General features: G+C 40.9%; 1 protein-coding gene across 1 annotated transcript in view; it reads right to left on the bottom strand.

Annotated features, from left to right (window-relative positions):
- dnmt3aa (DNA (cytosine-5-)-methyltransferase 3 alpha a) overlaps positions 1-16,203 on the bottom strand; it is a 37,403-nt gene that overhangs the window by 5,682 nt on the left and 15,518 nt on the right. The window contains exons 6-22 of the mRNA XM_057353845.1: positions 15,232-15,422; positions 8,990-9,194; positions 8,484-8,642; positions 8,210-8,317; positions 7,888-8,044; positions 7,204-7,353; positions 7,072-7,116; positions 6,909-6,988; positions 6,705-6,817; positions 5,634-5,817; positions 4,638-4,722; positions 4,275-4,420; positions 2,293-2,383; positions 1,473-1,621; positions 939-1,024; positions 676-745; positions 26-144 (exon numbers count right to left, since the gene is read on the bottom strand). Of these exons, the coding sequence (XP_057209828.1) occupies positions 26-144; positions 676-745; positions 939-1,024; positions 1,473-1,621; positions 2,293-2,383; positions 4,275-4,420; positions 4,638-4,722; positions 5,634-5,817; positions 6,705-6,817; positions 6,909-6,988; positions 7,072-7,116; positions 7,204-7,353; positions 7,888-8,044; positions 8,210-8,317; positions 8,484-8,642; positions 8,990-9,194; positions 15,232-15,422 (2,138 nt within the window). The remainder of the gene's footprint in view (positions 1-25; positions 145-675; positions 746-938; positions 1,025-1,472; positions 1,622-2,292; positions 2,384-4,274; positions 4,421-4,637; positions 4,723-5,633; positions 5,818-6,704; positions 6,818-6,908; positions 6,989-7,071; positions 7,117-7,203; positions 7,354-7,887; positions 8,045-8,209; positions 8,318-8,483; positions 8,643-8,989; positions 9,195-15,231; positions 15,423-16,203) is intronic.

Below are 16,203 nucleotides of genomic sequence, written 5' to 3'. Positions count from 1 at the left end.
AACAAAAGGTTAACACAGCCCTCACCTCTCCATCTCTGTACACCACAGGATGTCCTCTTTGCTGTCCATGTAGACGGGAAAGTGCTGGTCTTTGCCCTGTTTTATAGAGTTTGAGCGAGTTGTGATGGTTCGCACTTTAGCAAACTACAAAAAAACAAAGCCAGTACGAGAGTGAATGACTGCCACGTTTTCTATTCACAACCTCGCACAGCCAGACTGTCGACCTAAATGTCTTATAGCTTAATCTGAGCAAGATCTTAAATCATTTCATGAACTTTGTCCCGTACAGTCAACCTAAAAACTGAACACACACACACTCACACACACACTCACACACACACACACACACACACACACACACACACACACACACATGTCTGGTTTATTATCTCCGTGGGGACAGTCCATAGGCGTAATGTTTTTATACTGTACAAACTGTATATTCTATCCCCTATCCCTAACCCAACCCCTAAACCTAAAGATCATAGAACACTTTTTGCATTTTTAGATTTGTAAAAAATATTGTTCTGTACAATTTATTAGCTTTTTTGCCCCTGGGGACCTCAATTTTGGTCCCCACGGTGACACGAGTCCCCATGTGTTGGTGTGTATTCAGGTTTAGGTCCCCACCGGGGACACACACACACACACACACACACACACACACAAACAAACCTTAGCTGTGCGTCCATGTTCCAGACAGTCTTGCAGGTCAATCTTATCATTTACCATGGCAGCCAGAGGCCTTGGAGTTAAGGGAGAGGTCAAGATTAAGGTCAAAGGTCAATGTTTATTGTAAGATATTAGAGAGAGAGAGAGTTTATTATTTTGTCTCTGAAGGTCTGTTTCTCAGCACAGTTCAGGGTTTGTTCAATTCACGATCCCCAACCGTGAGCATCAGTAAAAGTGATGTTTATGTTTTTCAGCCGCTGTCATACCTGCTCATTCCAGGTAAGTTGCCCCAGAAGTATCGAGCTCTGTGTGCTGCCGACACTTCTTTGGCATCGATCATCACAGGATTACACTGAACATACCGAGAATCGAATGAGAATCAACTTATTCTATAATAAAATATCAAAGCAAGTTGCATTTTTTTTAAAACGGCACACTTAAGCAAAACATTTCACAAATGTGTACAATATGAATAGATAAAACATGACACGTACTGTTCATAATAATAAACAATGCATTTGGACACTTTCTGGTTGCTCAAATGTAAGCTTGTGTCTACAGTTCCTGTGTGTTAAACTGTGTTGAAGTGAGTAAATTGAACAAACGGAATCTATTTCTAAGAAATCCTGAAACCATTTCATCACTTGACTAAAGATGTATGATATTATATTTGTGACCACGTGAGGGCAGCACTTATAACTGCACGTTTACTTTGTCCTCCATGTATTTAGATCATTTAACCAAAATATGTAATTGAGGGTCTGTTTTGGTGTCTAAGTGTGTGTTGTGTGTGTACACACCTCCAGAAAGCGTGAGATGTCTCTTTTGTCGCTGACTCCCATGGCTACAACGTTTTCAAACAGCCAGAAGAACGGTCGAGCATCTCCATTTTTAGGCCGAGCTTCATGAAGCAGCCGATAAAACTCAAAAAACAGACGGCCTGTCCCTTCTGTGAAATACACACAAAACCATTGTGTAATACAGGAGTTCCCAAGCTTTGCAGCCCGCGACCCCCCAAAAAACAGTGCCAGGGACTCGAGACCCCCACTATCCTTGGAGGTGGGTAAAGTATACAAACATTGTGCGCAACTGTGCACCCTGCGTTGTCTTTGGTCGATATCAACCAACGTTTCATTTCGACAAATAAAAATATACTAAACTTAATGCCTGAAAAATAATCTGCATGCACATATGAATATTTTACTTGGTACTGTATGACTTGCTGCACCTGACCTAATGCGGTTGCTAATCACCTCAGGGGTCACGATCGAGGGGGAGGAAATTCCAAAGGCTGATGGCTTTTTATTTGCATGGTTTTATTTTTAACTTAACTAATATTTTTATATTTTGTTACACTTATCTATTAAATAGGCTATTCCTAATAATACTTTTTTTTCTTCTGATAATCATCTTGCGACCCCACCCTCGTGGCCTTGCGATCCCCCAGGGGGTCCCGACCCCCGCTTTGGGAACCCTTGGTGTAATACAACAGCTCGTAACACACACACAAAAAAACAAATGTCTCAGTACATAATCAGGAACAAGTATTCCAGCGCGCCATGTAATCATTACAAACATATATGTGCATTGATATCTATGAATTTGAAGCAGGTGTCGTACCGAAAAGGCCTTTCCTGGCAGGGTTGACGATAGACAGGTCATTACAAGGACTTCCACCAATCACAAGATCAAACGGCCCCCACTCCTGAATCTACAGAGACAACAAATTCGATTGAATTCAACTATAGTTATATAGCGCTTTTTTTAATGTTGCGTTGTTTCAAATGAAGCTTTACAGGAAGAAAACAAAACAAAAAGAAAAACACTGAAAATTGTAGAATACAGTACAGTACATGGTATAGAACGAGTAAGACCGTTCTATTAAAGCAATGTTAATTCAATTTACAGAACCCCGAGTTACTCTAATATCAGCACTCTCCCGGTGAGCAAGCCAACACGGCCAAGTTTGAAAAAAACGTCTCAGCCGGGAGGGCCAGGTCTCCTCTGACGTGTTACAGCTGCACTCAGTAACTTTATTTTAAAAGTTACAGAGTAAATGGCTTTGATTAGTGAGAAGAGCTTATTAGTTGTGATTTTTTAAATGTATATTTGAAGAGTTTGGTTCCAAAATGAGATAACATTTTCAAAAATCATGTTTTTTATTATGTTATCATGTTTTATTTTGTAAGTTAGCTGTATTTTTTGAGTTATTATGGCTTAAATCAAAACAAACCAACTGCAGTTTTATCGATATTAATTGGAATGCACAATAAAAAACATGATTTCTTAATATTTTTAATAAAAGGATCTCATTTTAGAACCAAACTCTTCATTTGTTTAAAGCTGCTTAAAGCCACAATATGGAAGAATTTTGTTATGAAATATCCAAAAATCACTTGCAGTGTGATATATTTCATGCAGTTGTGTACTTGCATTATCCCAAACGTTCCCAGGAATGTGCAAATCCAGAGAAATTCCTATTTAAAATAATGGCCCGTATGTATTTGTCGCATATCAGTGACTTAATATCCGCTGCTTCGCACTACCCTCAGTTTCCGTTTGTAGAAACTACGGCAACACGCAAATGCGGAAGTGGTTATACAGCATCTGGGACGCAGCATCTGTTGTTCTGTTATTATGGATCACGATTACTCTTTGGCGAGTAAAGGAAACCCAAAAAAGTGTAAACGTAGAGACTTATAGACAAGCGAAGAAATAAAACAAGGATTAATATCGGCGTGGCGTTTTCTAAATGGAGAGAGCTTCGCGACCAACTTGGACTGGACAGAGACTCCGCTCTCTCATGTGTTTTAATAGACAGGTAAGCACATCTTTTTATTGTACACAAAATACTCATGCACAGATTATTTGAATAGTTATGAATGCAGTTACCCTATGAAATACAGTATATGTCGCACAAAAATATGTAGCCAGTAACGTTACTTGTAAATGCTGTGGGTTCGTTCCAATTTACTCTGTTTTAAACAGGTAAAACTGTGTAGCATTACGCTACCAAATCAATGGACAAAGTCCAATATCAGACGCGGGCTAACGTAGCATTACATTCCACGTTTTTTGCGAGCTAATTCATTACGATGACATGAAATAAATTCATTGATTACCTCATCCGTGAACATGATGGGCGATCTCCTTACGCCTCTGGATGGTGAAAACGACATGTCCCATAATTCCACTCTCCTACATAATGTCATTTAGCTTCGCCGTTTGTTGTTGTTTCGAAAGTGCGCCATCTAGCGGTCCAAATATTCCATATTGTGGCTTTAAGGCGAGATTCACATTTCACGTCTTTTGCGCGCGCAAGTTTGTTATTTTACATGTGGACGCGCGGCGCCGCATTGAGATGGAAATAGTTCAACTTTACACAGTGCCGCGCGCGCACCGCAGGTCATTTGACATCGCATTTTCGCCGTGGTTTTAGACACGAAATGTAAATCGGGGTTAAGTCTGATTTTGTTAAGACTGCTTTTGCGACCGATATCAAACAACAGGGGAAACACAACACAAGACAGTCACAGAGAAAGAGAGAGGGATCAAATGTATGTCCGCAAGACAGAGACACACAGTGAGAGAGAGAGACTCACATGTTTGTGTGTGACGCTCCTCACATCTCCCACATACATGATTCGTCCCTTGTGTCGAACCATCCCGACTGTGATAGAATCTTCACACACCTCCGATGCCACATACCGCTCCACATGAATGCCCAGATCCCTCAGCACCAGCAGCCCTGAGGAAACAATCGCATGTCTTCCTGTCTCTCGCTTTTATCCAGAGCGACTTAAACAACGAGGAAAACAATAAAGCCATTCCTCCTGAGAAGACGGTAATATTCGATTCAAAGTAAACTCTTTGCAGAGGGAAGTAAGATTCACATGGGTTTAGAAGGACATGATGGTGACACACACATGTGGTAAAAGGTGTTAAATTGACAGGTGTGATCTCACCTGTGGCAATGCCATCAAATAAAGAGAGCACTCTGATTGGCTGTCTCTTCTCTGCCGGTACTGGCGAAAATAACGTTGGTGGTTCCTGACAGAAACGGAAAGAGAAAGAAGAAAAGCGTGAATGACTGATCTCTCCTAGATGTCAGTGAGATTAAATGGAGACGTCTTATCTGCATCTTAGATATTACTTTTCTTTCTGCCTATGACTTATTTTGCCATGTTCATGGCGAGAGACGTGTTTAATAAAAAGCATTTTTCAAGAGTCAGAAGTCTCACAGAGTTGGAGTTTCAGGAGAGATCTCAACAATGTCTCAAACCGAGCTCAGATTTGTCAAGTCTGCAATCAAAAGTCAATATTATTGAAGCTCTCAATATGAGCTCAAACATTTCTCATCAAATTGACCCAAACTACAATAATGCTACAGCTTCATTCTCTTCGTGTGTTTTTCATTTGTTTCTCTTTTTTTTCTATTTAGCAATTTTAGTAGAAACATCTTAATTGATGCTTAAATGAAACACAACGGGGAACTTTTTATCTAAAGGCAAAATATGACATCTGCTTTTTGGATTATCTGAGGCAGGATTCACGAAACTTTCTTAAGACAAATTTAAGATTGTTCTTTAGAAACAAACAAGAGTGTTCCTTCTTAAGAAGTTCTCAAATGTTTTCTTAAGAACATCTTCATTTTTGTCATAAGAGTAAAATGACGTATGCTTTGTAAATCAATCTTGAGAAACAATTTTAAAGAAGTTTTTTGGGAATACAAACATTCCTAACTTCTTTCTTAAAATACACTTTAAGAAAAATATGGCAGTTAAGAAGAATTTTCTTCTCCAGTACACTGTCTTGGACCATCTAGATGCCAACCGTGTTCCAAACACTTTTTCCAGCAGTGTTTTAATCTGTTTTGGTTGTTCACAATTGTCTGAAAACGTTGAGAATATGTGCAGGCGTCCAACCATCATGTGAAACATAGAGACACAATATGAACTCACAAATTCCTGGTCGTGGTTGTTGGCGAAGAACAGCTGCAGACGTGAAGTCCAATCATCTCTGCGTCTCAAGAGGCCAAAGACGTTTCTACTGCAGCACATGTAACAGTTCCAGGGGTCTTCACGGATCGCCACCTGCGCAGAACCGGCTCCCACCAGCAGATCCACACACTCCACACAAAAACACCTACACACACACACACACACACGTTCAGTCAGTTTACACAGATCTCTCTTTCTTTAAACCGGCAAAGAGTGATTTATACTTTGAGTGATTGAAAGGAAAAGCCATAAGCTGTTGCTTAAAGTAAATGTTAGTTCACCCAAATATGAAAATTCTGTCATCACTCGCCCACCCTCATGTCATTTCATACCTGTATAAATTAGATACTTGGAAGAATGTTAGGGATTTTCAATTCTGTGACATCATTGACTGCCATAGTAGGAAAATTAAATGGCAGTCAAATGTGCCCCAAAACCGTTTGCGTTCTTAAATTCTTCAAAATATCTCACAAAATATACAATATTTTTGTTCCTACTATGGTAGTGGATTTTGTCACAGAACTGAAAATTACTAACATTCTTACAAATATCTTTCTTTGTGGTTAACAGAACAAAGACATTTATATAGGAGTGAGAATAAATGATGACAGACTTTTTATTTCTGGGTGAACTATCCCTTTAAGTCTCGTAAGTGTGTCTCAGATATTTCTCCTGAGAAAAAGAGTCCGAGATCTCACAGACATCTAATATTAGAGTTTCAGAAGAGATCTCAATCACGTCTCAAACTGAGCTCAGATTGGTCAAGTCTGCGATCAAACGTCAATATTATTGAAGACCACTACCTCTACAAACTACATTCATTTTACACCTCCATACTCTTCACGTGTTCGTCTTATTTGTTTCAGTTTTTATTTCTAAGTTGATGCTTTAATAAAACAAGGAAGAACTTCATCAAATCTCCTAAACTGTGAAAGGGCAACCTATGAGCAATAACTATTTCATCTGGAAATGGTTGATTGACAGGTCAGAAGGCGGCTGACCTGAGATCATCTGTATAACAGAAGGACACACCTGCAGCAGTTGTTGTTTCCACACATGAGCACCTCTCTTCCTCCGCAGCAGATGGTGCAGTACGACTGATATCCGTCGTCATCGTACTGATACGCACACTCCAGGAAGCAGTTCTGTAAGGGCACAGAACACTTCCTGCATCAGCACCAATCAGCATTCAGAACAGACTTGACTGACAGCCGAAACGTGAGTGTATGTGTGTACCTTGCAGCTCTGACACATCGCTCCGCCAAAAAGAGGATGTTCTAATGACACGTTCAGACTTCCACAGGAAATACAGACATCTGCACACACACACTATACAACGTGAGATACTATCCCGTTTTGTTTAGGGGGGGTCAAAGGTCAACGTCAAAAGAAAACTCACCTTCGATATTGCGACACTTTTGTCTGATCTCACAGATGAGCCTCTCTAACAAAAACAAAAACATTAAAAATTGATGCTGGCTCATCTGGAAGTGTGTGAGAATGTTTGTGTTTGCATGTGTGTGTGTGATACCTCGGGTTCCCTCATCTATAATCTCTTTGATTTTAGGTTTCTCAACGCTGTTCTTCCTGGGTTTTTTGGCAGGGGGCGGAGCTGTGTATGCCGCAGCCTCAGGCTCCACCCACATCTCGGGATACACCTCCGTATAAGGGCTTCGCTCCGCTAGAGGAAACACAAATACACACACACCATTAAAAAACAAAATAATATCTCAAGACGGTTTTTAAAAAAATGGAGAGATTAAATGGAGGACAAACACTTTTTGATAAGATCTCAACAACGTACCAACTGTGCTCTGATCTGCCAAGGTGCCAAAAAGTGAGAAGTCGGATATACAAATATAAACGAATAAACTCTTCACAATATAAAGTTATATTTTAATGCAAACTCATCCGTTTTTTCCAAGCGTCAATGATCTGATCTGAACTATCCACATTCATTTATCTACCTCGATACTCTTGCTGTATGTCAGACTCATTTGTTTATATTTGAAAACATCTGAAACCCATCTGATAAATGCAACGTAAGAGTGAAACTCCATTAGAACTCAACTATGAACTCCATTATATAGTTTATTACAACATCAGCGGACGGAAACCAGTGACCGCTGAGATGCAGGAACCACAGGAGGGTGCGAAAATGATGAGATCCGAACAATAAAACACTCTTCAGTGGTTGCGTTCTATCAGTTTGCACCTGGCGGAGGCTCCAGGCCTTTGGCACCGGAGGGGAGGAACCCGGCGCTGGCCCATTCGATCATCTGTCTCGTCTGCAGTTCCACACTCTTCCCAGACTCAGATTCATCCGTGGAAACACAGACGGGGAAGGGCTTACCTGCGCGCGTGCTCGCCGTCTGAACACACGATGTGACAAAACATAAACATTTAGCATGAACATTTGAACATGAAGCAGAATATCATCAAAGATTAAACAGATAAAGTAGAACCTTCCAGCCATCAGAACAGAGTCAAATGTTGACTCGCATATGGAAACACTTTTGTCAGTTTGTGTGACTTGCCTGTAAAACTTCATAAATGGCTTTTCTGTACATCGGCTGTTTGTTGTAGGTGGGCTGATGAAATGACGGGCAAAATGCACTCAAGGGCAACAGCTTTTCCACACACACCTGGATACAAAATTAAGAGAGAACATTCATGATACGGTTCTTGCAGGTCAACTGGTAGAGCAGTGTCTTTGTCATTTTGGAAAAATGGAATAAATGTACAGTATGTACAGAATGTCTGTAGATTTGTGCTTGTTTTCTCTTGTGTCTGATCGGTCAACTGACTCACCACTGAGAACTTGCCATCTCCAAACCACATGACCCAGCGGGTGGCTTCCACGGCTCGACAGCGACTCGTCATCCACCACGACACGATCCGCCCGGGCCACCAGGAAAAACCCCGTAACTTGCCCCAGACAAGCTCTCCGATCCCAAACCCATGACCGTCCTGACGCACACACAAAACGGGAGTTCTATTTTAACCAACCAAAACTTCTGCCATCATCAAACCTTCATGTTTTTCAATTTTTAGTTTCACTCTATTGTAACTTATAATTATAACTTTTGCCCCTCTATCGCCATCTCTGGTCAAAACAGGTTATTTTACAAACTTACCTTTACGAAGGTTGAAAATAATTATAAATCAATCATAAATGAATCGGGCTAGTTCTAGTGTTCTTGCTCAAAAACGGATTTTGTTTATTATTAACCCAAAAAGTTACAAATTTCAATAAAAAAAATCCAAATTTGAAAATGTGTATCTATTATTATTATGACTTTAGAGAGGAAATGTACCTCATATTCAAGATCCATGGCTATAGATCTCGCCATGACTTTGTTACCACAGGCGACGGGAGGCGGCTCAGGTGTCGTGGCAACCGTTGGAGAGGCGGGGTCAGTGTGCAGCTGCTGCTGGGGTGTGGCCGTGGATGGAAGATTGATGACTGACTCCTCATCATCTTTCTGAGAATCCGCTGCTGATTGGTCGTCCATTGCATCACTTAAGTTGGGCCCCAGTGGGGGCGACTTCTTAAAGACAGAGACACAAACTGTTAACAAGACACACCAAAAATACAGTAAACACCATACTTTACCAAGACAAAACAATGTTTCCAATGGAATTGGAAATCTTCAGAGGGTTTAGGCTGCATTAGTTAGATCAACCGGAACCAAAAACACAACTGATGTACTTGTTGCATCAAAGAGTACAGAACAGTACTCTACTCTCAGCCAGTCTTGTGTCATTGTTCCAAGGTTACCACAGCGAGCAGGATGCAGTTCATGGCCTGACCTGATGGTAGAGTGGAGAATGGGAAGTGGGGACCTGACAAGAGCTGAGATGATAGAGCTGGATAAAGAAGGACGTGGATGGAAGATTGATGACTGACTCCTCATCATCTTTCTGAGAATCCGCTGCTGATTGGTCGTCCATTGCATCACTTAAGTTGGGCCCCAGTGGGGGCGACTTCTTAAAGACAGAAACACAAACTGTTAACAAGACACACCAAAAATACAGTAAACACCATACTTTACCAAGACAAAACAATGTTTCCAATGGAATTCCTATTATGTTGTTGTTGTTTTTATATTGAGATAAAGAGATTTTCTATCGCTCTGATTTCAGGTCATACTGCAAAAATCCAACTATTGCCTTTGTTCAGATCGCTCAGTTTTACATTCCAGTTTACATGTGCGACCATTCAGAGTGAAAGTTTCAGTTTCGTTTAAAGACGTAAACGAGTTTCTCCACTCACAAGAGTAAACGGAGAGCAAATGGAAAGTATAGCGTAAAGGAAAAGTGTGCATTGATTCCAGTTTTTTTTTCTCCTATTCCAGTTTAAAAAGATGCCGAAGAGCTCTGATCGTCTCAGCAGCGTGAGACAGTGAAAACTTTCATTGCTTGAGGCAGCTGTGGTTCCTCTTTTGTGACCTTTGACAAAAAGGTCATAAGCTTCTCATATAACCTTTAACCCCGCTAAACGGCCAACCGCAGAGCAGCTAATCGCGCGGAAACGCTGAAACACAGTTTGATGGGTCAATGGAGACACACAATGCACAAAGAACCGCAAAACACAGACACACTGCAGTATATTAGTGAAGCCTTTTCATAGACACAAATGTTTTCGTACTAAAATGATGATATTTACTATGCCTTACCCCTAAACGTAACCTTCTCTCACAGAAACCTGCTGACATTATAACACATAAAATAAAACACATTTTGGCCAAATAGTAAGCCACGAGTAAATAAAACCTATTTACAATGGTATCCTCAATGTAACTTCTTCAACAGAAACCACACAAACATTTATAATCAATACCGCACAGCACTGAAAGAACAAACAAATAATACGTATATTCATAACCAACATTTCTCTCCATCTGCCATCTTGAACGCAAAAACCTCACTGCGCTGTTTGCAATGCATTCTGGGATTGTCTCATCCATAAGGAATACAAACGATGTGGCCGAAATGATCTTTGAAGGCAGCGTACCAATGCTTTCTACCTTTGGAAACAGCGTTCGTGTCAGGAGCTTTACGATGCTTTAAAAGGCTTCCTAGGTACTAGGCAGATCTTGAACAGATTGTCTGTCCTCTTCCAGTCGAGTCTCCATGACGATATAGTGGTTGTGTTGGTGGTTACCCAGCAGCCCCTGGCACACAGCCCAGTGCACCCTGGGAAATGCGGTTTTTAACAGAGAATCGTATTTCCTGATTTAGTCCACATTGCACTCAATTATAACGCAACACTCTACAAATAAATGCGATTTTATTTTTATATTAAACTTTCACGTGCATAAAAACAGAACTGACGCAGTCACTGATGCAGTCTGATACATACTGAAAACAAAAAAATCACAATGGTAATATATCTACTATATTAATGTAAATTCAGTTTAATTGCATTGCCGCCTCAGAGGGTTCGACACAATCTGCACATACAAAGTGTCTGAAAACTTCTTCATGTGAAAGTGAGTGAGCTGACCTCAACATGCCCTCTGATCCCTTCTTTAAGGCCATTGACTTTTGACCACAGTTAAGACCACTTTCAAGAGCCGAGAGCTTTATGACCATGACCCGGGTGGGATGACCTCTGACCTCACCCTCACGGTGACACTCCAGTCTCTGTCCCTCAAATCTCTGTGATGTCTGGGACTCGGGTTCATTTTAATCCAAATAACAATTCATTCCGTTAAGCATTCAGACACACAAGAGCGGGTTTCTTGAATATCTAAAAACAAGCCACTCAAATACACTGAACATCTCAGAAGAAAATCTTATTGCTCAGATGTTTCTCTTTCATACCTCGAGAGACAGATGTTATAAAGCCGTTCAAAAATGTATAAATTCATCACTTTGAAAGCCAAACACTCTTGAGGCCAAATGAAATGCAGCCAACTTACAGAAATATTTCACTACAATGTCCAGTAAAACACAAATCATATTCTCTCTCTCTCTCTCTCTCTCTCTCTCTCTCTCTCTCTCTTTCTCTTTCTCTATAGAATAGCAAACGCCAATGCCACCACATTTTACTTTCTTCACTTTTTGTCTCATTATATAGGTACATTTGTTGTAAACATTTAGTTAAAAGTAGTGAAAATGCTAACTGTAATCTTTTTGCCATGTGACAACAGTGTGTACTAACAATGCATACTACAGTTTAAAACATTTACTGTACACTGCATAGTGCACTTGGTTTTATATTCTATATGTTTTATATTTTTTAAATGTGGGTAGTATACACTATATACTGCCATATGCAGTTACAGTTTTCTGTACTCCTGTTACTGTACTCCTGTAATACACATCTGCAGCTGGAGTGCATTCAGTGTTTGGACACACACACACACACACACACACACACATGCACGCACAAACACGCACTTGCAAACAACTCAACAAGCTATACCTCTTCTACACACATATACATAAAAATACATGCTATTGTGTCTGATCTGCATAAAGTTTAAAACAGAAAGCAAGGACTATGGACTATGCACGACTATGTCTTTGTCTTGTTAACTGTGGGTGTGTCATGTGACTCTTGTGGGGCCTGCTGATTGGTCAAAGAAGGTTTGCACACACTGCCAGAGAACCAGGCAGGGTGTCCGCAGCAAAAACTGAACGTGACCACAGGAGAGTGGAATACGAGCAGAGCGTTTGTGTTTGGATTTGTTAATGATTGATTTTGCTTTCCGAAATCGTCATGGATACCGTGCATTGAAAAACACGGAAAAGTTCAATTAAGTCACAATTTATGACCTTACAATGAGAGAGAGAGAGAGAGAGAGAGAGAGAGAGAGAGAGAGAGAGAGAGAGAGAGAGAGAGAGAGAGAGAGAGAGAGAGAGAGAGAGAGAGAGAGAGAGAGAGAGAGAGAGAGAGAGAGAGAGAGAGAGAGAGAGAGAGAGACAGAGAGAGAGAGAGAGAGAGAGAGAGAGAGAGAGAGAGAGAGAGAGGGAGAGAGAGAGAGAGAGTGAGAGAGAGAGAGAGAGAGAGAGAGAGAGAGACAGAGAGAGAGAGAGAGAGAGAGAGAGAGAGAGAGAGAGAGAGAGAGAGAGAGAGAGAGAGAGAGAGAGAGGACGAGAGAGGAGAGAGAGCAGAGAAGAGAGAGAGAGAGAGAGAGAGAGAGAGAGAGAGAGAGAGAGAGAGAGAGAGAGAGAGAGAGAGAGAGAGAGAGAGAGAGAGAGAGAGAGAGAGAGAGAGAGAGAGAGAGAGAGAGAGAGAGAGGAGAGAGAGAGAGAGAGAGAGAGCAGAGAGACGAGAGAGAGAGCGAGCAGAGAGAGAGGAGAGAGAGAGAGCGAGAGAGAGGAGAAGAGAGAGGAGAGAGAGAGAGAGAGAGAGAGAGAGAGAGAGAGAGAGAGAGAGAGAGAGAGAGAGAGAGAGAGAGAGAGAGAGAGAGAGAGAGAGAGAGAGAGAGAGAGAGAGAGAGAGAGAGAGAGAGAGAGAGAGAGAGAGAGAGAGAGAGAGAGAGAGAGAGAGAGAGAGAGAGAGAGAGAGAGAGAGAGAGAGAGAGAGAGAGAGAAGAGAGAGAGAGAGAGAGAGAGAGAGAAGCGAGAGAGAGAGAGAGAGAGAGAGGGAGAGAGAGAGAGAGAGAGAGAGAGAGAGAGAGAGGGAGAGAGAGAGAGAGAGAGAGAGAGAGAGAGAGAGAGAGAGAGAGAGAGAGAGAGAGAGAGAGAGAGAGAGAGAGAGAGAGAGAGAGAGAGAGAGAGAGAGAGAGAGAGAGAGAGAGAGAGAGAGAGAGAGAGAGAGAGAGAGAGAGAGAGAGAGAGAGAGAGAGAGAGAGAGAGAGAGAGAGAGAGACGAGAGAGAGAGAGAGAGAGAGAGAGAGAGAGAGAGAGAGCAAGAGAGAGAGAGAGATTTTCATTTTTTTCATTAAATACATAAAAATGCATAAAAATAACACAATTACAATTAATTCTATTATATTTGTAGTGTATTTATAAGCTAGATCACAACATGTGCACTATACTCCCTCTCTCTCTCTCTCACACACATGTTTGTAATTAGGTCTTCATGAAGCAGAGAGGCTGCCAGATTTTGATGAGATCCAGAGCCTGCAGCAGTGGGCGGAGTTTCCTCCTGCTGCCCAACCCAACACAGACAACCCTCGCTGGGTGAGCCAAGGACACATCAGTCCCTGAAAGCCTCCTGCCCTAGAGCCCCTCGAAAAACACACACTGATACTTACACAAAACACTGATTCAATCACTTGGCCTTTCAAACTCGGAAAGTGGTTTGAGAAATTTAACTTGCATCATTCATTACCAGGCCTGACTTCTTGGCATTTTTGTGCGCTAGTTTTGGAGGAAAGGATTTAAACATAAAACACACACGGAAGAGGAGATATGTACAATTTGAATGAAGTTTTTCATTCAAGCCCGTTCATACCGTGGATAATAATTACTATACTGCTATAAAAAACTTTCAAAAAATCTGAATAGCTGTGTCCACAACACAACAACAATGATAAAACAGTTGTGATCGCTTTCAGAGCAACTGTTTCCTTATCATGAACGATAAAATACAGACAGCCAATCAAAACCCAAATGTAAAGAGCTCGCACATTTAAAATGTGTTTAATCAGCACATACGGTTATCATCCATTGATGTGAACGTACGCTAATATAGTTATCTTTATATTTATCATTCTTGGTGTGAATGGGCCTTTAATCCGACAATAACAGTACAGTATAGCATACTGTGGTATATGTAAGCGAATCTAGTTTAACTTTAAAGCGAGTCCTTCAAAATGCTTTACGAGTCTTTTCATGAAGTATTAAATGAACTTGCACGAGAGCATCATCAGAAACAAAGAAAGAAAATCGCAAAAATAAACTTGACTTCACCTCAGCCTGTCTTTTGTCCTGTGAAACCCAAACGTACCCAGCACACACCTCTACAGGAAACAGGGCCTCACAATGTGGCCGAGCACACACTAAAACAAAAACACACACACGTCTGTGAGGCGAGCAGACAGTGTTTAAGTCAAAGCCACCCCCCACCCTAACTTTCCACTGATGTTCACTTTCAGTTCACTGGACAAAAACACAGTCACACACCAGCACAATGTGCATTCAACACAGCGTTTCTGATACTAACTTTTCGACAAAATTGTTCGACAAATCCACACAATCTTTCAGTACTTACGGAGCCTTTTTTCAAAAGCAGTCATTTCCACAAAACTGAATCATCATATGTGTAAACATGAATCTGGCGTGATAGAACCACTTTTAAACGTGACCATATAAAGCAGGAAAACACAAGAACTGTGTTATAATGCACAGGATATGGAAAACGAAAACAATAGAAACAACAGAATAATCTATATAATCTAGTCTACAATGTACACACTTTTACATCTCAAATAACATTTTCTCTCGTATAAAGAATTCAAGTGCTTTAACGAAGACAAAAGCTTCATATTCATGTGAAAAACAATGCCGCTGATTAATTATGTTACAGGAAAAAATAACGACTCAAAATGATTATGTCACAAATGCTGTCGATAGACCCGGAACAAGTATTCATCCACACACACGCAATAGCGTCATTCTCTCCCTCTCTCTCTCCCTCACCTTCGCTTTCTTCCAGTGGGCGAGCAACTCCTCTCTCTCTCTGCGACTGATGTGATAAGGGTCTCCGGCCTGAAATGTCTCTCTCTGTATGGGCCGTCTCCTCAGACTGATGTCCCAGCCCTGACGGACCCTCTGCCGGCCCCCGTCGCTCTACAACACACATACAACTTTCTTACCCACCTCTAAAGTAAATCTGCTCCACTGAAGTCAAATACATTCATTCATAAAACACAAGCTGAATATTTTAAAATAATATGTACTGTGTAGAAGATTTTGTAAATCAATGTATTCAAACTCTAGTGTGCAGATGCTCTTATCCACTACAGTTTTTCTTTTGTTCTTAAACGACACGTCTGTAACATGTTACACAGCCCGTAAACACATTCCGGTGGCGTGCTACAACCTACAGAAACCGTATTACAGTCTTACACGTTTGTCTGTCACATAAACACATAAAAACACACGCAGTCTGGAACGTTCCATCCACATGTTCTTGTGTTTTCGGTGCTTGTAATCTGTTTCCTGTGATCTGAGTCTCCTTGACTCATGCGTATAGTAAAAGAAGTTTAATTCATCGCACATGATAATCTCTGTGTAATCTAATCTAAAGATGTCTTGGTTTACGTCACCAGATAGTTTAAATGCAATCGCAGCAACTCTCACAGTTTTAAGCACAGTTTTCCTGTGTGAATTGTGCAATTACGTTTAATGAAAAATGTGTTGTATTTTCGCTTTACTCAAAGATATGTGGACTTTGGACATCAGCGCTTCTGCCGTCTTGGAACGGCCAACATTTCAGTTGTTGTGGTCACTCACAGTAAAAATCAACAACTTTTCCAAGATGACAATATATTGTACAGCATCGGGTTGTAAAAACCGCAGGAACCTATATTCCAGAAGAAATGGAACATTTCGTTTGTAACATAATATT

Source organism: Triplophysa rosa, linkage group LG15 (genome assembly GCF_024868665.1).
Source record: "Triplophysa rosa linkage group LG15, Trosa_1v2, whole genome shotgun sequence".
NCBI lineage: Eukaryota > Metazoa > Chordata > Actinopteri > Cypriniformes > Nemacheilidae > Triplophysa > Triplophysa rosa.
This window is presented reverse-complemented; position numbering and strand designations above follow the sequence as displayed.